The 26,910-nt window shown below is 40.5% G+C and overlaps 2 protein-coding genes across 2 annotated transcripts; both read right to left on the minus strand.

The window, feature by feature from the left end:
- Window positions 1–805: 805 nt before the first annotated feature.
- LOC138197482 (vacuolar protein sorting-associated protein 26B-like) lies at window positions 806–7,803 on the minus strand. Its single transcript, XM_069148350.1, has 6 exons — window positions 7,154–7,803; window positions 5,333–5,489; window positions 4,966–5,130; window positions 3,872–4,047; window positions 3,633–3,775; window positions 806–1,023 (listed from the first exon to the last, which is right to left on the minus strand). Exons 1-6 carry the CDS (start codon window positions 7,374–7,376, stop codon window positions 886–888), a joined length of 1,002 nt encoding a protein of 333 aa, XP_069004451.1. The 5' UTR covers window positions 7,377–7,803; the 3' UTR covers window positions 806–885.
- Window positions 7,804–9,104: 1,301 nt separating this feature from the next.
- Window positions 9,105–21,536, minus strand: jam3a (junctional adhesion molecule 3a). The gene is made up of 9 exons (XM_069148356.1): window positions 21,418–21,536; window positions 16,085–16,156; window positions 15,857–15,970; window positions 15,479–15,631; window positions 13,649–13,851; window positions 13,058–13,157; window positions 11,329–11,458; window positions 11,190–11,241; window positions 9,105–10,248 (listed from the first exon to the last, which is right to left on the minus strand). The coding sequence occupies exons 1-9, from the start codon at window positions 21,479–21,481 to the stop codon at window positions 10,213–10,215; spliced, it is 924 nt and encodes a 307-aa protein (XP_069004457.1). The 5' UTR covers window positions 21,482–21,536; the 3' UTR covers window positions 9,105–10,212.
- Window positions 21,537–26,910: the final 5,374 nt, after the last annotated feature.

Here is a 26,910-nt window from a genome sequence, read left to right on the forward strand (position 1 = left end):
AGTCTCTAACGAAGAGGATACAGCAGACTTCCTACTATCAGACCTTAATACAAACACTTGGACACTCTTTCCTAACACCACTGGAACGCTGAGGTGAAGCATACGCACATGAGGGGTCACTTTGGAGCGCCGTGTACTGGATAATCAAACGTACATGAGCTGGAAGGGTTTAACAGGTTTTAACTGGTCTTATTTACAGATTGAAAACAAACAAAACAAACCGTGGGATAATACTTTAGCCCTCTCGCTTACGTAGCAGCAAGAGATTCCAGTTTCCACCATTTTTTTTGTGCAAACACACACACACACACACACACACACGAACAAAGAGAGAAAAATGTGTTGAGCAAGATAAAGCAGTGCAAAGTTATCTGGGATTTCTCCACCTTGTAACGATGTTAGGAATGCGTTTATTAAACGTGGAATGTGGGAAACAAACTTTCGTGACAATTCACTTGCAAAATTACGAGGTTAGAAATCAATTTATCCCAAAAGCGTTAGAATGTAACGAACTGAAGGCGTAAAAATGTTTTTGAGTTTCACTTGATCTCACCGAGCGGAGACCGCGACATGACTAGTTTGATTCCCGTAAAGAAAAACAAAATGCATGAACGAAGGAAGGGACAAAGACCAGCAGCCTGCAGCCACTTTGAATGCCTCATGCAAACTGTTTCATTGTTCTCGTACAGTTTCACCGTACGTCCGTCTCCCTTCTTCCTCCCTTCATCAGCAGCGGCTGCACATTAACACAGCTGCCTCGGCCAGATGTTGCACAGTTTGACGGGTACCTCAGCCCCTCCCACCCCCCTCCACCGACCCCCTCCAAGCGCAGACGCCGGCGAGCCTCGTGGGAGGAAGGCGGCGGCGGCGGCGGCGGCAGCTGCTCTATCCGCTCTCCTCCCTCGCCGCCTGCTCCAGGGCGCTCTCCGAAGCCGCAGAGCCCTCGAACCTCTGAGAGGCGATGGCGGCCTGGTGGGACATGCTCTTCCTCACCACGTCGCCTTTCCTCCACAGTGTGATCTCCTGGAGCGCGGGTGGAGGGGAGGAGGGTGGGAGGGGGGAGACGGACGAGAAAATCATACAATCTGTGGTCACGGAATTATTGTTATCGTGATCTTTTGTCCATATATTATTCCCATCATTTAAGATACGACAAATACAGAAAAATATGATATTATTCATTCAAAAGGACAGAAATTGCAGAATAATTAAGTGTTATAGTTTTATATGTCGGCATAAACGGGACGGTTTGCCGTCGAATGTTCAGTAAAAACTTAACACATCGCTGTGGTTTGTTGATCATCTGATCTTCTGTCGCCAAACCACTCCCGCATTACTGAAGTCACTATTATGTTGAAACTAACCTCCCCGCCTTGGAGCGGCGTTTAGCCACGACTGTCGTGTCCTACCCAACCTTTTTTTTTAATCATATTAAAAATGTGATTATTGTGACCGATCCAATATGCCACACCCGCAGTCCAGGGACACATCTTCACAATTATTTAAAAATGGTCAAACGACAGAACAGAAGCAAATTGTTAACCAACAGAGTCTCTGTGGGATTTTATTTTTGGACTATTTTTGTGTTACTTCACAGTAAAGTTTGCACTTCCTCTGAGCCGTAGAGGCAGAGCTGTGTTATTATGACACAGGAGTTCCGACTACAGTGAGAGTCAGCGCACCCTCTGCTGTGTCTGTCAGGCAGAAACATGTACCGAGACCCGTCACAATTATTACACGATCGCCAGATCGCGATTATTTGAAACCGACTGCAGTCATTTTGGATAATGTTTTGAATCATTTTTATTCATCTGTGTAATACCAGCAGGATAAATCTAATAGAGATGTAATAGTTCCTTCACTGTTTCCATGTCATTTTCCACCATTTGAGGTTTGACTGGTGCTCTTTTAATAACGTCATCCTTCATCTGCTTTGATTTAATGGCACGTTAAACCAACTGTTTACCACAAGGCGCTTAACTTTTTAATATTTACCCAACCGCATTGATGGATTTAGTTTCAAAGACAAACACTGTAGAAGCACCGTGTTTGATTTCAAGCCAGGAAAAAAGGAGATCTCAAGAACGTCACGGTGATTTGTCGAAGTAAAATGAACCCGAAAAAGAGAATCAAATCATTAATCCCCATTTTTTTTTTTTTTTTTTTTTTTTTTTGGTACGAGAATGAATCCATGTTTAAAATGTCATGACTGTGACAGCCCTACGTGCACTCCTGCATTCCTAAATAAAAACTAGAGGAGCTGGGTCACCAGCTCTCTGGCTGACTGCTGCCGAGACAGGCTGCAGCTCCGGCTCTGACTGCAGCCTTGGGATGACACAGCTGTCACTGCGATTGTGTCCGCGTCCGTCCACACGAGCGCTCGTAACACTGACTGCGTGCGGCGGCTCTGTGTGTGCGGCGACGGTTGAGCCTCGTGCTGAAGCTGCTGTATTCCTGAACTCCTGCTGTATGTTGGCAACGCAGATTCGATTACCGACAGCCGGACATCCGCAGCACCGAATTCAACCGCAGCAGCCAAAGTCCCAACAACAGGCACATAATGTAGCGGCCACAGCTTCGGCAGTCCCGCCGGGCCGAGGTGCACGTGTGCTCGCGACCGGCAGTTGGGTGCTGTTGGAGATCGGTCTTTCTAAATGAGTAATGAACACATTGTCTCTCCGCTCTGTGTCTTGCAGTGTGTTTACCCAAACTGGCAGCGTGTTAAAACTGGAGCGGACCAACACATAAATATGCAAATATTTTTGAAAGTTGACGCGAGTGTAATCCAGAATAGAAAAATCCCCAGAGTGACTTTTTAGTTTGGTATTTTTAGTTGGCAAATAACTTCATAAAGGACTGTTGAGGGTTAATTTTCCAATTGCAATCCAATAATTGAGTAATTGTAGTTCATACCCTCTCAAAAAATATATTTCACCATTTTATGGCAATTAAACTTCAAGAGAAAGCTAAATGTCTTCCCAAAGTATTTCATACAGTTTTTTTTTTTCCTGTATCTTAGATCTTACCCTGCATTTATTTTGATTATTTACTGCTCAATAGTCAAATGCAATTGGTGACCCACCCTGATGTCCCCCACTGGTTTGTGAACTGATGTTTTGAAGCTTCCAGTCTGGCATTTTGGCCGTCGGCATTTTGTTTTTTGGGGGCCAGAAGTGACCATATTTGGACGAGCAGGGGGAGGAACGAGGGGTGGATCTTACCGAGAAGGCTATGCCCCGCCCACCTGTAGCAGAAACCTGACTGCACCCCAGGCCTGTCAATCAGGACAATTAACTTTGTATTTCATGAGAAGTTGACTCTTTGAATGAGAGTCTATTGCAGCCAGCCCCTAGTGGCCCTCAGTGGTATTACACTTTAAGGCACATCTGCTTTGGCTTCACTTTTTAGCCCAGAAGACTACGTCCATTTTTATGTCCAAACTGCAAACTCCAAATTAGCATGTAGCATAGAATTGGGACCAGGCTGTATTTTGTCCTATCGTGCATGCATCGTCTTAGAAAACATGGTCAAAACCACGCCAGGAGTATTACACCAGCCTGCGTACTCAGGTTTCAACTGCACATATTAAACTCGAGTCAGTCGGACTTTTTAATCTGTTATCTGTAGCCCACCTGCTGTTTGAAGTAGCGTCTCTCCTCCTCATCAATCAGCACCAGATTCAGGTAGTAGCGCACAGAGAACTTCTTGTTGATGTCTCGCATGGTGGGAGTCAGGTCATAGCCAGCCAGGAATAATCGGATGGGAATGGACTCTCCTTAGATATCAAATGTTGTATTCTTAGAGGTTTGACGATACATATTTTGGCTGGGTAAGGATTTGCTTTATGATATCATGAATAAGTGACGTTTACCTCTGACCGGAGCGCCGTCCATGATCTCGTACTTGGCAATAGTGTCATTTTCATGGTAAACACTCGGCCCGGTGCCCGTTGTCTCACGTTTGATGATGTCGATCTCCATGTGCTTTATCTTAATCCTCACCAGCAGGAAGTAAATTTTCCCCACAATTACGTCTTTCAGATGGTACCTGTGAGAAAACAGAGGACGACAAACGTTAAAAAAAATAAATAATAAAAAATGAGAGAGCTTTGTTTCTTTGATGGTTTCTGCAGTGACTGGACACTTTGCCGTTGAACAGTTACGCAATCGATTAATTAATTAATTCATCAACAGGAAATTATTTTCCTTTGTGACACCCCCTCCGCCCATGTTTCCTTGTTTCTTTGTGGTTGTCTAGTGTAACCATTGGCTCAAAGTTACAAAGATTTAACATCCCAAAACAAAAAGTCAGTGACTGTTTTGTGAATAAAACAGACGAGCCTTGCTGACTATAAATGAGGAAGTTATTTTTGTTGATGAAGCAGATTTTGTTTTAGAACGACTTTGTGCTGTAAAGCCTTCAGCAGAGCTTCTGTTGAGGACCATAATTGACAGAAGTCGTGGGAATTTTGCAAAATTCCGGAGATTTGTTGGATTTTAATTTGATTTATTGCCTGGATGTGGTTCATTTATATTTTAATCCACTGATTTCCTGTCTTCAAATTAAGTGCGTAAAGTAAACATTATAACTTGTGTGTTTACTTTAAAAAATACAATAAATGAAATAATAATGCCAAGTCTTAAAAGCTGGAAAGATTAGTTAATTATTTCTTTAATCAGGCTAAAAACAACAGTTTTGAGTTTCTTTAATTTACCAACTTAAAATTATGTATTAAACAAAAGCAAAAAACTGTTTTTTTTCCTTTTGTCTGCAGAAGATCATGTCCTTCACACAATTACTTTTTGTTTTAGACAGTTTTTCGATTCGTCAGGTATAACTAACTGGAAACTCCACTGTGGACATTTTTTACTATTATCTAACATTATATACTCTAAAATAATCAACTTAATAAAAAGTGAATAATTTAAAAAAAAAAATGGTTTGTTGCATCCCTAAAAGTCTTACTTGGATTTGTTGTACTCAAACTCAATGTGGAGACAGTCCTCAATTCCAACTTCCATCTTGATGGAGGAGTTGAGTTCAGGGTAGGTGCTCAGTGTGTGGACAACAATGTCCAGCTCTTTACTGAGGTCATTTAGTCTTCTGATCACCGTGGCACGAAGGAAATATCTGAAAATGGAACAAACACAGACTGACAAAGGCGTTCTTTCCACCAAGTACACATACTGCAGTGAGATGTAGGCAACACGAAGGGTGGAAATGCTCGGTTGAAGTGTAACCGCACGACGGGCAGGTTAAAGAGTGACACTTACAGTCGCACATTTCACTGCCTATAAAAAAAATTCTTAAAAAAGTGAATGAACGAACTCACCGTAGCTTGACATTCTGGCCTGTGTACGACTCGTAAGGTTTCTCAACATGAGTGAACTCAAAGTCGAAGGTCTGCGACTGAGTTATTTCGCCGGGTCTCGCAAGATCTTTCACCAGAGACACAAACTCGTGATGGTTTCCTCTGTCATAATACAGCTCTAGAAAAACACACGTTAAGAGATAAATTAAAAGAAATATGCCGTTTTCTCCTTAACTAACAAAAACATCTGTTTGATTTAAATGATGAATATACATTTTCAAGTCGAAGTCTGGAGGCTGTTCATCGGTGTCATGACTGCTGCTCGTCAAGGACGTTTTAGACATTTGATTTTTAATAAAACTGGGCATTCTGTTTCAAATGTGACAAAAGGGATTAAAAATTAATTTGAATGAAACAGTAACTGTGTGTGTGTGTGTGTGTGTGTGTGTGTGTGTGTGTGTGTGTGTTGGGAAATCTTGGAATCATATCAAATAAATTTCACTTACTTTAGAGGAAAAGCAGAACTTTTAACAGAACTGTATTAAATTATTAGTGGGAGAGGGTTACCTAAGTTTTCTTTGACAGTAGGAACAAACTTTCCCCTGAAAGCATAACTGCAGTAAAATCAAACAAATATAAATGTCTACAGATCAAATAAAGAGACAGTGACAGCTGTTGGTTTAATAATAAAGAATATTTAGCAAACAGGTCAAATAACTTTGTTAATCACTGATTCCACTACTATTATGAATCGTCTGGTTTGTGCGTTTTTATGATTGAAAAATTAAGTCGGTTAAATCTGTCTCTGTATCTGTGGTCTCCCCAGTTAAGATTTGAGAATCCTCTAATGTGCACCAGGCATTAACTTTAACTTTAAGCACAAGTTCTGAATTCTCTTTTACATACTTATATACTCTTATATGTGATCCAAAATATCAGATGTGAAACAAGCCTTGGACCACAGTCCAGTCTAAAGGACCAAAGTTTGGTCAGACGAAAAGTTATTTTCTGAGTTCGGATAAAAAATAAACCATCGTTTAATCCGTCTGCAGCGGGAAAACACTTCCTCGATGATTTGGACTTTCGGATCAACTACAGGAATTTGACAAAACTAATGAGCTGTAATTTGGGTCTGACTGAGCAGCAACCGACTGTGACATCATCCGTCAGTTTGTGAACTGCTGTTTTAAAGCCTCAAGTTCGGCCTTTGGTCCGTCGCCATCTCGCTATTTTGGAGCCAGAAGTGACCATATTTGGACGAGCTGGGGAGCAGAGCACTGGATCTGACTGATCTGATTGGGAACCCGAGTACACTACACCCGCCCACCTACTACCAAAACCAGACTCCACCACAAACCTGTCAATCAAACAGACACACCCCAAAACACACTGCTGCTTTTGTGGGCCTAATTAATAATGGGATTGTTATCAGATGGACCCAGAAGCTACGTCCACTTTTACGAAAGTAAACTAGAAAAAAAAAAAAAAAACATCAAATTTTCGTATTTTCTGAAAATAAGTGCCTGTTAGTAATGTCCTAAAAAATAAGTAGCCTATGGCTAGCCTCAGCCCACGTAGATGATGACAACATGACGTGAAGCTAGAAAAAAAAAAAAAAAAAAAAAACGAACCAATTAAGTGTTTACGATGCAAGTAGGTGTGAAATCACCCCGTGGCCCCCTTATCTAAAAACATCCTAGAAACGCCCCTGTTGCACACACACACACACACACACACCAGTACTTTTTGAATTGATCTGCCTTTTCCCATGTTTTGTGTGGTTGTTCAGATAAAAACATTTTTGGATTTGCCTATATTCAGCTGTTACCAGATTAATTTTACCTATTTGGCCGACAAATTCAATCTTGACGCCCTGGTGCTCCAGCCTCTTGCCGGGGTTCTTCAGCGTCACGTTCACTTTCCCGCTGACGGTCTCACCGTCGTAGAAAAGAAAGTACTTGTCTTTCTTTCCATCTTCCGTCTTGTGTTCGACCTTCTTCCTCGTTTCGGCGTCATTCAAGACCACATCGATTTCTGCACTTTGTCCGAAACTGAAGAAACTCATGATTAACGCTGCGTGTGCGCTAAACCCCTTTTACCTTCGCGTTACTCCCGACTTGTCAGCGAACTAATCCACAACAACAACAACAACACAACAAACCCTGCTGCTGGTTCTAAGTAGAAAACAAACACACATTAAGCTCGGTTCACGAGTAAAAGTGTGGAGATATTTCACAGAAAACTCCACATTAGCTTCGCGTCCATACCCGCGCGGACTAGCATTACGATGGCAACCGCGAAAACGCACAATAATATGTCCCGTCAGCTGATCGGCCGTGTCTCCGTGTCCCTCCGTTGACCTTAAACGTGACCGATGAACAATCAGTCAGCAGCGGACACAACCCTCGCTGCGTAAATATATATTACATGTTTGTTCGAGAAAACGGCGAATGTTGGTCAAGCGACCGGGATGTAAACCGTTAGCTTTCGCTACCTGCGTTAACGTAACTGCTTCCGGGTGACGATTTTCAAAATAAAACCGGACGTAAAGTGCTTTTTCAGTGGAAAGCGACACAACTATTTTTTTTTAGGGCACCCGAAAATGATATTAATAAATATCATTATTTTTTTATTATTTATAAAAAATTATATATAATTATATTATTTTATATAAACATTATATAATTTGATATTAATAAATTTAAAAAAAAAAAAAAAAAAAAACGAAAGCACTGTTGTTATTCACGCGATTATCATTATTATTATTATTATTATTATTATTATTATTATTATTCTCCGTAAACAACTGCATTTTTAGCGGCTTTAACATACTCAAAAACTCCTGAAGGTTGGTACACGCGTCTCTCCCGGCGACAAATTGCATATTTTAGTGGAGTCGCGAGTGGGCGTGGCCAAATGGCTCGCTAGCGCCCCCTAAAGAGATGCCCCGGCAGCTACATTTACCTACATGCACGAAGTTCGGTGGACATGTGCGCCACACCAAAAATGACTTTTGGGTCACTTTTTGTTAAAGTATGACTTTTTTTTTTTTCTTCATAATTTGGACAACATGTTATATACATAAATTATGTACATATTTATGAAAAAAAAAAGTCATGGAAAGGAGGGGCTTTATCCTCCAACTGAAAGGCAACAGTGCTAATCACTGCACCACCAATCTTCCCAGGAATTTATTAGCATTGTGACAAATATTTGGCTCACTGCAATCTATAACTCCACCGTCCACAAATATTCATTCAAATGTGACCAAAATAGCCGCAGACATTCTTTGGATAGTAGATATACATGTTTTCAAGGGGGTCTGCAGTGATATTAAATATCTTTCTGTACATTAATATGAACATTAAAATGCTGCTGACATTTACTGATACATATAGGTCAATTGTTCTGGTTATACGTGTGTTTTACTGCAGTGCACTTTTGAAAGCATGACTTTCTAATGTAGTATCTTTACTATACAAGTGTCTAAATAATTATTTCACCATAAAGTGAGACGTGTTTTTAACAAAATGCTTCAGGCTGCAATAACTGTGCAAAAATGTGTTAAACCTGGCCTTCTTTACATCAAGAGAGAAGCCTGTCTTTAAAAAATTGTCGACATCGAGATTTGGTTGAAAAGTTTTTGTGTCGTTTTTCCTTCACTGCAGAGAAACCTCATTATGTTTTTATAAATGAATGTTTTCACCATTATTTCCCTCGGTATAGTTAATTATTCTAAAAATTATTTTACGCATACATTCTCACAACAAAACATTTCGGTCCCAAAAACAAGTACAGTTCAAATGTATTTAATAGTAACAAAATAACATGAACATAGAGCATTAATATCAAATGAACAGTGGACAGTTTACAACAGTTCCTGAGTTGTTACACAAATCATTGACACTAATGTCTGAAATGACACACTGTTGTTACAGACAGGCTCAACACTGCAGATACACACCAAACAGTGAATACTGTGAATTTATTCCCAACAAACCGTTTATTGCAGTATTTACAATAAGGTATGGAGTGCCACGCGTTAAAATGAAGAGATCGAAAAATGTATGCAAGTATGTACATTTAACACGGAGTCCAAAACTGGACAATATGTCCAATACTCATAAAATAATTAGTAAAGCACAAAAGGTCACTTATAAACAGAAACAGCACTCTAAAAAATCATACTTCACCACCTTTATAGTACATTTTGACTCTGCAGCATAGTGGGATATATGATATTCAAATTCAAGGTTTAATCTTGTACATATTTGTTATCGTCTGTACTTTAAATATAATAAAAGGCTGATAAATTGTGCCTTATGAATCTGAGCTGATCAGCCTTTTGCAGTCGGCTACTTATTGCCTGTATAACTACAGTATATACAAAAACAAGTGTCGACTCCTCTGCATGTGAAACAAACCAAGAACATGTTATCTTATGAACAAAGATAAAGTGGAGGAGTTTTGTAAAATAATTTCAGTGTACACTGTAAAAAATTCAGGAGTTATAAAAGAGGATTCATCCAAAAAACCGTGAAGGAATGTAGCTTACAGTTTCTGTTGTGATGACACACATGTTGTGGGCCAAATATCAAATTACACAGATTTGAAATGGTTTTTACTGTAGGATAAAATTTTGCTGGAAAATGAGTAAAATAAATTAATAAATAAGGTGTAAGAACAAAAACCAATCTTTAGAGAAATTTTTTTTATAAATTCTGTGACAGAAAACAGTGCCACAAGATGTTAAAATTACTTTGGCAAGTTGGTTGATTTTAATTTTGATGTGCATCAAGAGTAATGTGCCATGTTACACCTCAAACTTTCCCAACTGGTGCGTCATTGTTGCTTGATAACCTTGACGGTGTTTGTTTTTGTCTTCTCCTCCGTGTCAGCTGTCAAATGATGAATGAAGACTTGTGGCGGAAATGACCCTGTGAGAAACAGGATGTAGAAAATGAGTTCAAAGAACCTTTATTTTGTTTATAGTCAGTGGCGGTTTGTAAATTTGGGGCCCCGCCCCCTCCAACGGTGAGAGAAAAAAAAATACTACCTTAACATGTGAAACATAAATTAATTATATAATAATAGTTTGCTGGTAAAATGCACCTGGTAGTCTGTCTGTGAGCAGTTAATAAAAACTGTTTGCAAATTGTATTTCGTTCATTTCTGTGTAAATACATCTACAAAAGACAGTTAATGAAGTCATTCAACGTCTGTCAACCACAGAACCTGAGGATGCTCTTCCATTGGTTGTTTCAGGCCCTCCCTCTTTAACTGGCAGCGAATCGGTATTGTTTTACGTTTCTTTATCTAATGTGATTGGATAACTTTCGATGGCGTCTTTCAGGTTTGCCTCACATCCGCCATGACGTAATCACACGGTGACTCCTGCTTCTTTCTATCTGACCGGCAGTGGAACGACAACGATGAGACGAGTACTCAGCTGAACCGAGTATCCGGTACGGATAGTGTAGGTTTTGACGAGTACGAGTATCATCGGAGTAAATGCTGATGAAGGCTTCTAACAGACACTAGCTGTGTGCACACATCGGGGGAGCTACACACAATCTCCACCGACTGGGACACACTGGCCATGCTGTCAGTGGAAAAGAAGATGTTGACTGAGATGACTGACTTTAACCAGAAAGTCTTTGAGAAATTGGGAGGCCAGAAGGAGAAGAGGGTCAAATTTATGTTATTTCAAGAAGTGCCTCTGGCTAGTGATTAGGCAACATTAGTGTGTTGTGTTGTTTTCACATTTTCTTTTTTTGGCTTATCTGAAATCCGGCTTCAGTTTGATTGCATCACCAGCCGCCACTGTTTACGGTAATTCAGGCAATAAATGATATGTGTGCTTTGCAGTTTTGTTTACCTCATCTGCATCACCGTAGTCAACAGCATTAGTCTGTGCTGGCCAGTTGTAGCTGAAATAAACAAGAAGAAAGACAAAAATATAACACACAGAATGAAGGATCCCTCTGACCTCCTTCGTAGCTGCAGGTTTTACTCACTCAGGTTCATTGTGACTTTTCTTGTGGAAGCATCCGTGTCTGAAGCAGTGATAGGTCCAAGCAGTCAAACAGAAGATGATGACGCCGGCGCCAAACGACTTGAGGGTGATCCCGAGGACGTCGACGTCGTCTGCGAGGGGACACAAAGAGGAAACCCGAACACGGGTCGGTTGCCTGAAACATATCTATGCTGTGACTTCCGGTAGTAGAACATTAACATTTTAGCTTTTGTATATTGTGTTTACGTTTAGTCTTTATGGTGCTGAAATCCTAACTTGATTAACAGCTCAGTTCGTGTCAGGAGAAGGATTTTATATTCAGTAATCAAAAGTCAGACAGCTTCATATAAATACACTTTCTCTGATATCTTTTCATCGGAGATGCCGAAAGTGTCGAACTTTTTAAACTTAAATTAAAAACCCCTCCTCTTCAGCCTTGCTTTTAATGGATTTTAGACATATCTTAATTTTATTATAACTTCTCTTATAAGTGTCTTTTTATCTATTTGCTTTTCTTTATGCATGTCCTCCACACTTTCCTACCAATTATCATCCGTTTAGCTGCTCTTACATACTTTTAATTCCTCTTACCTATTCCATATTCCATCGTTTTATCCGAGCTTCTGATTAACTGTAACTTTTATCTTTTTAATGCATTGTTGTTATTTCTGTACTCGTTTTTAGTTTCTAGTTCTTATCTCACTCTATTTAATGTCTTATTGTCGTTTTACCTTTTAATCTATCTTCTACATTTCTTTTATTTCTATTGTCTTGCGTGTATTGGTCTCAAAGTGGTTTATAAATCATCTTATTTCCCTTTTAATCATGTTTTGAATTTGTTCCCAAATTTATTTTATTTTTCTGGTATACAGTCTTATTATTGGCCTGTCAATCATCTGTAACACACTCTTGAACTGCACCAAAATGTACGAAAAGTGCTCCATAAATAAAGTTGGATTGATTGATTGATTGATTATCACGGATGGAAAACAGTCATTCATTTTGACATCTTAAACATACTATATTATGAAACAGGGATTTTGTGCAGAGAAAACAATGTATATCTGTATGAATGAATGAAACCTTCATTGCCCAAAGGGGGAATTTGCTTTTCACAACAATAACCACACACAACAACACATAATCAATCAAAACATCATAAAAGGCATCATTTGGGATATCAATAAGACATAAAGCACACATTCTGAGCAATCTGCTGAACAATCAAACTATCAGCATCTTAAATTGCATATAAATTGCAGATTTGCAGACTGCATTGCACCTGAATAATCTATTTGTTACATTTGACTCATTCCTTCCATTTCATGGCTGAAAACTCCTATGTTTTTTATTGTAGTTAAGCATTTGGAACTCCAACTATTTTTAAAAGCTCTACTTATATCTTAGGTCTGCAGGCTCAAGGACTAGTGTGCTGTATTTATGTTTTATGTGATGAGTCTTATTTATTATTACTACTGCACCGTAATCTCAGAAATGCTCTCTCATTCTGTCTTGCACTGAGATGTTTGGTGAAATGACAATAAATTTGATTTGATTTGATTTGACGTTCAAGAAATCTCGACTGTCTGATCGGAGCTTGTTCGGCAGCCGAATTCTTCGAGGAACAAAGGACGTGTCTTTTTTTGTCCTGGACTTCACCCTGAAAAATCATATTCAGATCATAGAGCAGAGCAGCCAGCACTTTCATTGTTCTGTTTGTTGTCACTCACAGACTTCCATGTTTTGCGGGGAGCAGTGTGCGTGTCCTGCGTCATTCTTTGCCAGGCAGTAGTACTCCCCCGCATCCTCCTTCCTCACCCTTCGAAATTTCTGCAGAGACATGTTGAAAAAAAAATCTTCATCGCGGTGACACGCAGCTGGATTGACATCAAAATGCCAAAGTCAGGCTGTAAATAAACCTTATGACGTGTCGTGACATTTGATCATATTTATGTATTTCTTCTCAGTATCAAACTTCGACCTGGTTACTGTCTTTAAGGCAAACCGTAAACATGTCCGTTGGCTTTGCCTGCAACATGATCCTCCTTTCATATGTCAGTTCTTTGGTTAAGCCTCCTTGCTGGCTATCTTTATACGCAGGGATTAATCCTGCTGTTAGTCATATGGTGGTTAAGGTTTTATTCAGATTAAGCTGCTCACATTTACATAACATAAATCATGATTGACACCAACAGACTCCCATGCACAAACAGAACATTCAGCCAAGGAGAGGATGTTGATTTCTAATAATTTAGTAATAATGAATATTGACTGATAGCTATCCAAAGTGAAGAAGTTATAAATCCCTCCGTCTTTCTTACCAGGCCTCCGGTGTCGGCGTTGATGCTGTAGGAGGAGTTGACGAACTTGGGGTTGTTTTTGGGATCCTGGGGAAGCTCCTCGCTGTTGTGGAACCAGCGGTACTGAGGAGCGGGAAAGCCCTCGTTCTCCAGACATCGCAGCTCCGTCGATGTGCCGACTGTGACGGCCTCCGGCACGCTGCACCGTGGGACGACAGGTTTCACTGCACACAGACACAGAGTCATCAATCTACAGCAGGTTAATGACACATCCGACTACTGTTACTACTTCTAAAGGACCAAAACGTATTGTTTCAGCGACAATAACGTGGCGTTTCTCCAGAAACTTTAGATTTTTCCATTTTGTCATAAATTAGTCTGACTTTAAAAGGAAATGTGGTTTTTTTTTACTTTTTTTTGTTTGGAGTTGGAGGACTGATATCACTGTAACTGGATGGACCTGTATCAAACCTACCTGACACCGATTGTCTGTGGTCATGTGTGTGGTCTGTTTATGCAACATCCAGTGAACACTGCGGGACCTCCATCTTCTGGGTTTCTGTGTGTGCAGGACAGTGTCTGCTCCAGTGTCTGCTCCAGTGTCTCTTCCAGTGTCTCCTCCAGTGTCTCCTCCAGTGCCTCCTCCAGTGTCTCCTCCAGTGTCTCCTCCAGTGCCTCCTCCAGTGGCTGCTCCAGTGGCTGCTGCAGTGTCTCCTCCAGTGTCTCCTCCAGTGTCTCCTCCAGTGTCTGCTCCAGTGTCTGCTGCAGTGTCTGCTCCAGTGTCTGCTGCAGTGTCTGCTGCAGTGTTTGCTCCTGGCAACATTGGGCTTCCTTATGTAAAAAGTTTCCTACTAACCGTGATGAGGCAAACCTGAGGTGCAGCAGACCTTTAGGTTTACCATCGGGACATGCTGCCTGCATGTGCGTTGCAGTCACAGAACATCTTTTGATTTTAATTTTAGTTCTCATGTTAACAAGTTAGAGCTCACTGCTGCAGTGTGTCACCTGGAGTTCAGCATCTTCCTTGCTTTTTTACGCATTACGCGTTTCAAGCAAAAGCAATATCAATTAGTATGTAATAGTTTTTATTATATCAGTCATTTAACAGGGGAAGTGCAGTATTTTCCAGGTGCTCTCTGTCTGTCTGTCTGTCTGTGTCTTGCTCTTTACGACGGTGAACTAAAACCACATTACTGCTTTTGGGTTACAACTCTTCACTTGTTGGACCTCAAACATTCGATTACTGATGGTCATCATCCAAGGAAAGCTCTATGTTGAAAGATATGGCTGGCAGTAGCAGCCCCCCTGCAGGCACATGAATGAGCCGCAGCAGTACAGCGAGGTAGCCGCCACGCACGGCATGCAGGCTGGGCGGTGTGTCCCAGGCCTTCCCTTCCTACTTAAAGTCACATTAACTGCTGCCCTCTTTTTAAATAATTAAATACTTACAACATCATCGCAGGCCCCGGGTATTCCCCTCCATTTGTATAATTTATTTCAAGAAATAAACAAAGGTTTGAGTCTTTTCTGAAATGTTGTGTTTCCTGAGACTGGAGGGTGAATTCAGAGGCTGCAGGGCTGGCTGTTAAACCACTCTGGCAACCACACAGCGACGACCACCGTTGGCTGTTGCTTCATATTTGAGGGATAAATATGACAGCAGTATTGATCTTTTCATTCATCAGTTAGAGAGTAATTAAGAATGTCGACGTAAAAACAAAGACAAGCAGCTGAATCTCAGATCTCTGAGGTGGAGTCTGTCTTAAACATATGTAAAAACAGGTGTGCAGTAAATCTTAGTCAGTCACAGGCAAGTCAGTGATGTGGCACCACAACACAGCGTCTGCTCACCTCTCACTGCCAGACTAATAAGTATCTCGTCAAAGTCCCTCTGATCGTCGATGGCGGCCACCTCGCAGCGGTACTCGGCGGTGTCTGATCGAGTGGTGTTGTAGATCAGAATGTTGGCCGGCTCTCTGAGCTGAGCTCTGTGCTCCAAGTCCCCTTTTAGAGAGAAGAGAAGAAAAAAAAACCCCACATAAAACCCACTTTACAATTGCCCATTCAAACACATAGCGTGACTTCACAGTTCAAAAACAGGATTCACAGCCAAGTTCTTTCAAGGTACTGTTCATTCAGCTGAGCTCTCAGTCCGGAGACGGCACTTTCAAACGCTGTGGTCTACTGGCTGGTGGGGTTTTTCACAAAGAGAGTTTCCGAGAGGTTTACCTGCTATTCTGTTCTGAAAGTACACGTAACTGGGGACGCCATGTTTTATCTTTTTCCATTCAATCCTCGGGTTGTTTGTTGAGATGGACTCTATTAAACAGGTCAGCTCGATGGCTAGGGGAGACAAAAAAAAAAAACAGGAGAGTGCGTGAGAGACGGAGCCCAAATCAGCAAGAGGAAAAGGTGCTTTGGTTTAATAGGTTAGAGACGGATGTTGCAGCTACTTACGCTCAAACTCATTTGCCCACACAATCTTGTCCATGGTTCGGAGGATTACCCCAAGTGATGATGGAATGTGGCCTGTGGAGGAAGAAGGAAAACAGACTCTAAATGCTGAGTAACCATGATTTACCACACACACACAACAACACACAACACACACGCTTTTTCATTAGCAGACATTATGAAGCGGGCATGCTGCCTAATAAACAGCAGATTAGAGGGACCTGATTTAGGGTGAACACATCTAATTAATTACCCTCCCTTTCTATTTGAGAAGACTGATGCCCCGGGCCAAAACATTTAAGTTTATCAAACACGTGCAGCCAACAGCACCGGTTTTGGAATAGAATAAACTCCCAATACAAATACTCTGACTTCAGTACTTAACAAAATAATTTGGGTGGTGACAAATCATCAGTGGGAGACAATAAGTTCTAAATCTGAAGTTGCCGCGATAAAAAGATTAAGACAGAAGTGAATGAAATATTCGGACAGTGACCCAAATGAAACCCAGAATGACGTTCAAGTGTTTTGGTTTTTGTTTGAGGGTGATTGCGTCCAGTTTTACGAGAATGCAGCTGGATTGTTTGGCCTCAAGTCAAACAGTTTGAGTTAGTGAAGACCAGGACTGAAGGCCAAAAGTTTTGGAAACAGGCTACAAGTCCAGATAAGACTACATTCTTCAGAACTGCAGTACAACAAGGGACTTTAAAAAAATTGTTTCAAAATCTTCATTTGGAACAAAGCTGGTACATATCCTCCTGTAAAGCACGGTTACATGACGTTCCCATTTTAACTTGAGGGTGAGAAGGAAAAAGAATAAAGTACAAATAACTTAAGTACACAACGTGTCAATAATACACAAAGATAAAAATTTGAGAAAAAGGAGTAGCTAAAAAAAAACCATTTTAGATTACATAAAATCTGTTCTACACGAGGATGCATAATCAATTCAAGGAACTTTTTCTTGTTCAAGTCTTCAAACTAAATTTTGTTTCTCCACCAAAACCAAATCCTGCAATAAGGTATTTTATTGACGTTAGTGAAGAGGGTTTTAAATTATTTAACCTGATATGAAAACGGGAGTTTTCACTTTCAACGACTGATGCTGGAAACTGTCCCGGTACCAAAGACCAGACAGAGGGCGGGTGGGGATGCTTGATTTCTGCCCAAAACCAAAGTCCACGCTTGAATGTGAGTGTCTGCATCACTAGCTCTCTGAACCTCTGTGTTTGGATGACGATACGCCTCTGAGGGAGAGCAGGAATTGGTCAATGATGTGTCACCCATTAGAGCAGAGAGCATCCATTTCTCCCAACAAATCTCGTGAAGTATTTGGGCCAAAGTGCTTTTAAAGCAAAGAAAAGATGTGTTTGAAGGGTTGTGCAGTTTTTCCCACTTAGCTACAACACTGTTGTTTTAAAGCCAAACACCCTAAAAAAAAAATATGATTATTCTTTAATGTATTCTTTCAGGTTTGGTTGGAAAAGCTTCTTCGCTAAATTGTGACACTAATTGATGCTGAAGTTTACAAATAAATAATTAATCGTCATCCCGAAACAAATCAAGTCAGAGGCAGAAAACTAACGTAACAGTGGGAATGTGCTTACATTTGAACTGCACTTAATCAACCGTCTCGGTTTCCCTCTGGCATAAACACAACACATGAGATGCATTTATTTTTAAGTTCCCTGCTCGAGTGAGCTCCTTACAGCAATCAGTGTTATTTTCTAAATGTCACATTTAAATGGCAACAGGCATCAATTCACAAGTTGTACCATGTTCGGCCAGCAGAATGCCAATTTAAGCAGAAAATAAGTGAGTCTGAGGGTGTGTGTGTGTGTGGGGGGGCAACAAATTAGGAAAATGTGAAAATTACAGTTCAGCGTGTGCCAATGATTCTTTGTGGTGTTTCTGCCTTCCACTGATACACTATACTCAACAATTTGTGTCTGTGCCACTTCCACACGCAGTAATTGCTGGGCGCACATGAAACCAACAGCACCCACGCTGATTAATGAAGGCCTGCCCGCTCCCGGTGGGGGCGGGATGAAGGGTTGCAGTTGATTAGACAATAATAATAACCATCGGAGCAGCCGTCGAATACGACGAGACGTCCCTCCCTTCTGTTTCCCCGAGGCGTTTGCGGGTGACCCTGAGACGTTACGGTGTGACCCTGAGCCGGAGGGAGCGAGCGTATAGCCGACGCTCCGGCCTGAAAAAAGAAATACGGTGAAAACGCGGATCCTGCCGGAGCGTCCGGTTCTACGAGCGCAGCTGCGGACGCTGATGAGATCCGACTCCCAGGTCTCGGCTTCCGTCTCTGCTGCTGACTTTTCCCACCCTGGAAATGGAAGGGCTATTTTTACCGCCCCCCGCTGTGACTGGACATCCTTAGAGACATCCAACAAATGCTCCCCACCCCCCAGACGTACGCTGGGCTTTAACGCTGCTCCGTGAACTGGTTCGGAGAGGAGCTGGTTCTCAGGAACAAAATAACAGCTACAGCTCTTTCACATATTTCTCTTTTAATTAAATTTGCTGCAATCACCCAGCACACTCCCTGTTTCAACATCACGGTGTGTGTAATGTGTTATTCCAAGTTAACAGAGAAGATTTGCAGGAGTACATCCGGTTTCATAACACTGACAGAAGGTCCTTGGAGATGACCTCTGCTGCACGTCACCTCCCCAAATGTCCACTTGGACAGAAAACAAACACGGTAAACAATTTCCAGCCCTTCTTATTTGCATTAAAAGCAGATGCTGCGGTTGCAGCGGAACCAAAACCTGATGTAAATGCACCAATTCCACCAGCAGGCGAAGAAGCGTTACCGTGACCTTATTTGAGGTTCGTCTCATCTTTTCACAAACAAAACCAAATGTGGGCCGTGGGAAAGAATAACCACAGTCTATTAACGAAACAATGTGTAACTAATTACTGATGCGAGCTATAAAAGCATTCAGACAACAATGCTCCGTCGCCCATGTGACAACGTAGGCTGAGGAGAAGACAATATTTCGGAATTATTCAAATAATGTCTGCGCTTGCTGGAAAGCAAACACCGGCTCCTTGTTAATCCCTCTGTTATGGTAACGCTTAAGCAAAGTAGGTCTATAGCCCGTTCTGGGGGGGAAACGTGCTCCTTTTAAATAGCCACATTCTGCAATCCTCTTATGCGCTAAATATGAAAACAAGCACCTCGTCACTGCAACAAAAAGTTGTTGATCCAGTGCGTCTATAAAAAGCTTTTTCCCAGACATTCCAGTGCTGTCGCTGCAAACATGATGAAGGCGGAGGGATGGAGCGAGGACCACTGGGATTCACAGCATACCGGCGCGGCCGAGTAAATAAGAACGATCGCTCCAGCGGAGGCAGTCGTGGTGTCACAAGAGCGTGTGGGAAATGTAAGAAAAGGGACCCGTGAACTGTGCTTTGTTTTTTCATACTGTTATATGACACGGGTGTAGAAAAAAAAAAAAAAAAAAAACAGAGACAAAATGAAGCTTCAGCACATTTGAGCTCTGCAGTGTTGTTGTCCTGGTGAGAAACCAGGCTGCACGGACACATGACACCAAACTATTAGTATTTATCAACAGCTTTTATCATTTATTCAAGAACATCGAGTCTAAAGTGGGATTATTTCACTTTCATAGAATTTTGAGTTGATAATCAGTCTGCAAAGACAATCTTTTTAAACACTTTTAAACATTATTTGCTGCCTTTTTTTTTTTTTTTTTTTTTTTTTTTTTTTTTTTGTCATGTATGATTGTAAACTGAATATATTAAGGTTTTTGGACCATATAAATTCTCTGTGAGAAATAATAATCACAATAATTTTTCAAAGTTTTCTAAGATTTTTTAAATGAAAAAAAAGTATTCAACAATCGCAAAAATAATGAGCAAGAAAACAATTATTAGTTGCAGTAACATCATATTACCTCATACTGTCGGTGTGGAATCCCTTGCAGAAAAAAAACAAATGAATGTCACATGCGCAAAAACTCATGTGACACATTCGATCGTGCACATGTGAAACTTGTGTTTTGCATGGTGAAACATGGTGTAACGTGTGAAGCCCATGTAAATTCCCATGTGATAACTTTCCCACACAATGTTCCCCATTTTATGATATATTGCAAAGTGGCGTTAACATGTGTCATACATGTGATTGCCATATGTAGAAAACATGGGAAACATGTTTGGTTTTTTTTCTGTACGGGAATAACATGACTTCAAGCTACATAAAGGGGAAAATGTGAATATATAGATATAATACTACAAACACAACAATTCAGCTTAATGTTCCAATTAAACAAAGCTAATTCTCCTTCACGTTCATCATTCGAGCCTAAAAGCGGTGACGCGAAGTCTGAACACCTTCATTTTTCACAATTTCTCCTGCTTCTGCTGTTGTGAGCTTGCGGTATTAGTTTACTCTGCATCGATACCGTGAGGTGAGTTTCAGAGCACAACAAATGAAGCTCTGCCCGTCAAGAGATGACCGCCGAGGTCAAGGGTTCACCGGACAGTCTGGTGCATCACGTCAGCCCAAATCTCCAGCTGTTGTGGCCAAACATCTTCATCACGCAAGCTCAGCTGATCCACCTGCCTCCCTAATAACAACCCCACTCATCATCATCATCATCATCATGATGATGATTTACCACGTGATCAGGAGAGGTCAATTTGAACTAATATGGGGATTCCAGCTGGTTATCTGTACTTTGGATTTGACTGTCAGAGACGCACAACTTAAGCCGAGTGCTTTTAAAGCGTGTGTTTGCACACAGAGTAAATCCAAGGCCTGCACGTCTGATAACCCTCACAGGTCATGACAGCTGCACTTTCTTTTTTTTTTTTACTCTGAAGTAAGTATCGCTTTGTTTTTTTTTGTTTTTTTTATTCCAGAACATTTCCTGAGAAAATAAGCAAAGACATGAGCTAGCTCATGTCGAGGCTTTCTACGAAGCGCCGCTGAAACGTTTAGCAGACGGTGAATTCAAAACGTGACTCTCACAACTCCGGCTCCGATGTAACGTCTGCTACGGTGTTTTTTAAAAAAACACACACACACACACAAAACAAAACAAAAAAACACCTCTCCCCGACAGTTAAACCCTCCGTTAAAACACCACAGCTCCCTCCTCCTCCTCCTCCCCGACACCCTCAGCCTGTTTGCGGGGAAGCTAACGTCTGCTCCAACGTTAGCACCGACAGCTTTCCGTCACGGCTCGGATTTAACGGCACCTCGTTAGGTTTTCTGTAACGGCTTTGAGGGAGTGGGGGGGGCGGGAAACCAAAAAAAACCAAACCCAAAAAAGGGGGAAACAACTCACCGAGGCTGCTGTACAGAATAAAACAAGCCACGAGTCGCGCAATCGCCATCTTGCAGCGTATCATTAGTCGGTTGCAGCTGCACACACTCGGCACCTCCTGAAAGGTTTGAGGATGGGGGCAGAGCAGACTGGTGGATGTTGCCATGGACGAGTTTCCATAGCTACAAGGGCTGAGAGGGGAGGGAGGGGGGGGGAGCCCTGAGCGCTGTCTGACAGGCGGTAGGCGGTGCCAAACATGCCTGTGTCCTCCCAGAAAACACTCATTAGGTTAGGTTAGGTAGTTACTTTATTAATCCCCGAGGGGACTTTTTTTTTTTTTTTTTTTTTTCCGCTACAGCAACATACAGAAAGCAATAAGATAATAATAGAAGAATAGAAAAGCAATAAAATAGCAGTAAAAAATATTAAATATTAAATATAAAATGCACAGCATATACAGTCTATACAGTATTATATCAAGGACTGAAACCACCAATATATATATATATATATATATATATATATATATATATAAAGAAAAACAGGAGACGCAATAAATACATGTATATGACATTAAATGCACCGCTAATATTGTTTTTAAATGTATGCAGGTATTACTGATTGATAAAATGCAATATAGATTGGTATCTTTGTTGTAATTTGCACTTGTTTACTTTTATATCAATCCCCTATTTATTTCATAAACTGTACATAAAAAAATGAATGTGGCCTGTCGGTCAGAAAAGTGAAGCCAATTCAAAAGTTGCCATAAAGTACAATACAAGCGAGGGCCATTGGGGCTGGCTCCAAAAAGCCACTCCCCCCATAAAAAAAGGCTACATTTGAAAAATTAATTAATGGAAAAATTAAAATGGAAAAGTCAATAATACAGGAAATGAATACAAGTAGGATACATTAAAACAGAAATATCAATTTATGTGAACAAAAATTCAATTAAGTTATGGCTACATTAATTTTTTTACGCATTTAATGGCGGATGGATTTATTTATTAAGTCGTTTAATGATTAATATTTTCATTTCGGATTTTGGCAGTTTCTGTGCTCCATTTGCAACCCGGGGTGTACGTTATCGTGCGGTTGCAACGAACACCCTCTAGTAGTTTTGTGTCTCAGTGGGAGTTTAAAGGACAATGCCAGAGATTTTGTATGTTTTTCAGTACAATTTTAAGGTATTTTACTTGAGTAATTCCATTTGATGGTACTTTATATTTCCACTCCACTACATTTCAGGGGGAAATATGTGCCTTCTGCTTTACTACAATTATTTGACAGATTTACTTTTAAAATGATTATATGGCTCTGAATTTGACACAATTGATCATTTAACAAGCTTTTAAATGCATCACGTTGTTGAAGATTAAACCAATTGTCTCCAACCTATTTGTCTTCAGACGTCTTAAATAAAGCAGTATGCGGGAGGCGTAACTTTTCAGGTTTCTATGATTTTTGTGATTTCAGAGATTACAGAAAAAGTAAAAAAAAAACTGAAAACACGTTTGTGCATCACAACTTTGTTTTTTCTTTCCTCTCCCAGTAATCATTTGAGAACCTATCCCAATTATCTGCTGTCCCCTGATATAAACCTGGATATTAACTAGCTCCACCAGCTAGTAACATGCTGCTTACACACTGATGCGTCAGTATTAACAATCTATTGTAATACATGATAATATATCAGTGAGAAGGACCAATACTTTAACTTTAATGCATTGACTATATTTTCCTACAAATGGTTATGTAGGCGTACTTTTACTTAAGTAAGAAGTTTCATGCAGGCCTTTTAGGTAATGGAGTATTTCTACATTACTGTGTTGGTAGCTACTTTCACTTCAGTAAAGGATCTGAATATTTCTTCCACAATAATAATTAGGCCTATAGTTCCAGTATCCTCCAGCAGTGTGTTAACAGCAGAGTTAAGTCAATGCTCCTGTTCAAAGCCTTTGAATGTCAGTGTGCTGTACTGGCTCTTCTACATTTTACTCCTTCTGCGTATCGTGACTTTTTTTTTTATTGAGCACTGACACTTCTCTGAAGCTGTTTTTCTGCTTTTTCCTCCATATGGAGTTATCTGGGTAATTCTTAAATAAACTACATTACCCAGGGAGCACTACGACATCCTCACCTGTCCACTGTTCACTGTTTGTGGCTAACGGGTCTAGTAACGTTACATTACCCTCGCAATAAGGCTGGATTGCCTCCAAAAGGGCGCAAAGAAACACGAATACGATCAGACGAAGACACAGCAGAGCTTCGACGGTCAAATCCTTCCAAACCAGGAGGTAATGCGGGCCGTGAGCAGCGAGCAGCCCGTTGACGCAAAGTCAGCGTCATCAGTTGAATCATAAACACACTGCAGCTGCCTCTGTACGTATGTAAACAACCCATTTATAATGAATAACAATCTTCACCCTCCTGAAAAGTGGTTTACAGATGCTACTTGTTCTCTTTAGAAAGCTTTCACTTGACAAGGACTTTTTGCTAATTGGAGTCTCGTGTTCTTCATGTAGAACATTCTCCATTTCTCAGTAAACAAACTTGGTGTATTGATGTTCTGATGGTGTTGGTCTGCTCGATCGTGCTTTGAAAACAAACACGTAGTTTCTGCAAAGCGTTTCAGAGTGTCATGCACTGGTCCCTCAGAAACCTTCAATCTGGCCATGATTTGATGCTGAGAAAGCCCCTCTTTGCTCAGAATAACAATCTGACTTCTGACACTTCCACTCAGACGCCTTTTGTTTCAGACTATCACAAAACTGGGTAGTCAGCATTGTTCTGCGGAAAACTTGAGGCACAGCCATATTTACAAGTTATCATATAGGCTATATTTTCTACGTTCAGAGTTTCTCTTTGCACTTTTGGGGTTCAATTCCTGGATAATCTACCTCTTTGGTCCCGTGACTATTCAATGAAATTAAACCTTTTTTGTGGAACTGCTAACAACTTACTCAGTTATAGAATAGTCACAGTGTTAATGTGAGATTTAAGAATTTAAAACAGAGCAGCCCATTTTGGGGCCCACGGGCCAAGTTTGGCCCTCGCTGTCTTTGTTTTGTCCCACCACAACACAACATTTATTTTTGGCCTGTGGTCGTCCATGCAGATTCATTTCTGACTCTTCATAGGAAATGGATCGTGGATATTGATGATCGATCGATCGATCGATAGATCTATCTATCTATCTATCTATCTATCTATCTATCTATCTATCTATCTATCTATCTATCTATCTATGGAAAAAGTTTGTTGCCTGTAAGACCACGTTGAGGGCCCTAGCTGCATAAATAATCATTACAAGGGCATCAGGAGGGAAGATGCACCCTTCACAGACAGGAGATGTCTGCACATCATAGTAGCAATGTGTTTTTTTAATTTCTTAAGTCAACAGTGTAGTTTTTCCCCTGGACCAACACTCATTCACAAAACAAATATTACAGAGGCACTCCTACAATCAGAGGATGCAAAATCAAATGGAGACATTTTTGCAAATCTAGAATTATGCACATATCACCTGTAAGTAGGTTTACACCACTGACATGAAGACACCCTTCTGAGATTGTAATTTGAATTAATGCAATTTTTGAGTTTAATTTGCTGTCATTGCTGAAAAAAATCAGCAGCTGTTTGTAGTCCTGCAAATGAACAGCAGGTGGCAGTGTAAAACCAGAAATCATTACATCTGTCAGTACATCAGACACATCCAAGTAACAGCACCATCTTATGTAAATGTATTGTGATATTCATAGTAGTCTGTTCTGTGATTCCTCAAAATTCCTTGAGGGAGTGTTCACCATAATCAGAAACTATGAGCTGAATGGCATGTCACAGTGAAGTAAACCTGTCGTGATGTTTGGAGTAAAACGTGTCCTCTTTCTGCTTCATCATCTGAAATATTAGAAAGAGAAATAAAACGCTAATAATATCGATTAAATATTTGCCCTGTTCGACTCCTCCTGCATCATCGGACCCATCCTGTCCTGCTTTTTGCAATTTTCATTCAAGGACATAAATTGAATGTGATCATTGGAGAAATAAAACTGTGCACAGGAAATGGTGACTATTCAGTTTGTTCAGGGAACTGAGGTGAATTAGTGAGTCATATTACAAGTGTTGCTTCTTGGCACCTACATGTCCTGTGGTATGTTGTTGTCGTAGGAGGTCGTGACGGTTTGTTCCTGCATCATTTGCACTGTAAATGTACAGTATGTGACTGACGCACTGTTAGTTTTGGATTTAATATCCACTCGTCTATCCGGTCTCTGACCCATGAGTCCCGCTCCTGCAAGCCTAACAGACGGGTCTAACGTCAGCCGAGCTATTTAAGGTGTTGAAATAAGCACAGGATATTAAATTATATCAGCCGGCAACGTTATTCCGAACCTTCGCTGAATAGAAAGAGCAAATTTCTTTTACATAAAAGATGATTATGACACTCGGGTGCAGCAGGTAGAGGTGCTATATGAGTTTCAACATTTTTTTGCAGCATATTAAGAAACATAATACAATTTTTTTTTTTAAATGTGGAGTTTTATCAGTGCAAACTGTGGGAAAAAGTCTGATAAATTAAATGGAGCTCACACAAAGATGATTAAAAAAAAAATAATGTTTGAGCCTTTTCACTGACAGTTTAAGAACTGTTAGGACAAAATTAACAACCTTGGATGTTGATAAAAGACACGTGGGAGAATTTTCTTCATCGACCTAATCAAAAATAAAGACTGACGTTGTTGAACCCCTTCAAAATATTCTGAACGGCAACTCTGATCAATTTGATGCCACAGAAATGAAGCAAAAAAAATAAAAAATAAAAACGTGCTTCCAGCGAAAAACACCCAAGAACACTCCAGAGGTCTTTTGCACAAGCAGTTTATCACAACCCACAGTTTTGAAGTGAAGCGCCATCTAGTGGTCATGTATATAGTGACAATCGGGGGACATGAAGAGGTGGCTGTTTGCGAATGTTAGTTTTCCTGGTTGGGTGGATGGCCAGTTACAACAGCAGGCTGTTAGCTTTCCGTTTCTAACAGTGAATGGAGACCGTTTATTTTTTTTAAACTGTTGCCATAATGACGAAGGTTGCATAAATTTTAAGGAAGTTTCAACATAATGCACAACATGGTACAAGTCATCATTTTAATCTAAACCATTATTTTTCAGTAACCATGACATTTTTGCGTATAAATCCAACCAGGAGGGACAATAATTTAGGAAACACTCCTGGGGGGTTGTATAGTAAATTAACATTGTTAATTTAATTTTTTTTTTCCAAATAATTGAAATCCTACTCATTAATCCGCGTAATGTTTATTATTTTGTAGAATCTATTGTCAAAAATAGGTGAAGAACATACTTTGCGGCAGAACTACAACAAAACGTCTGCACAGAGGTGCATCATTATAAACCTTTTCTGGTTATTGGACAACTGCAACTAAACTTTTTACCTTATCAACTTATTCTTTTCTATACATGTATTATATGTGATTCGGGGCTTTCTGG

Source organism: Embiotoca jacksoni, unplaced genomic scaffold (genome assembly GCF_022577435.1).
Source record: "Embiotoca jacksoni isolate LCO1_2020_lvr unplaced genomic scaffold, fEmbJac1.0.p SCAF_14, whole genome shotgun sequence".
NCBI classification, from domain to species: domain Eukaryota; kingdom Metazoa; phylum Chordata; class Actinopteri; family Embiotocidae; genus Embiotoca; species Embiotoca jacksoni.

What these genes read in the sequence shown, in the direction of transcription:
- LOC138197482 (XM_069148350.1), bottom strand. Translation starts at nt 7,376, where the DNA reads ATGAGTTTCTTCAGTTTCGGACAAAGTGCAGAAATCGATGTGGTCTTG. An exon ending in TGAATTTGTCGGCCAAATAG is followed by an intron (nt 5,490 to 7,153) that starts GTAAAATTAATC and finishes GTGTTTTTCTAG; the next exon opens with AGCTGTATTATGACAGAGGA. An exon ending in GGCCAGAATGTCAAGCTACG is followed by an intron (nt 5,131 to 5,332) that starts GTGAGTTCGTTC and finishes TTCCATTTTCAG; the next exon opens with ATATTTCCTTCGTGCCACGG.
- jam3a (XM_069148356.1), bottom strand. Translation starts at nt 21,481, where the DNA reads ATGATACGCTGCAAGATGGCGATTGCGCGACTCGTGGCTTGTTTTATT. An exon ending in GTGGGCAAATGAGTTTGAGC is followed by an intron (nt 15,971 to 16,084) that starts GTAAGTAGCTGC and finishes TGTCTCCCCTAG; the next exon opens with CCATCGAGCTGACCTGTTTA. An exon ending in ACGCCGACACCGGAGGCCTG is followed by an intron (nt 13,158 to 13,648) that starts GTAAGAAAGACG and finishes ATGTCTCTGCAG; the next exon opens with AAATTTCGAAGGGTGAGGAA.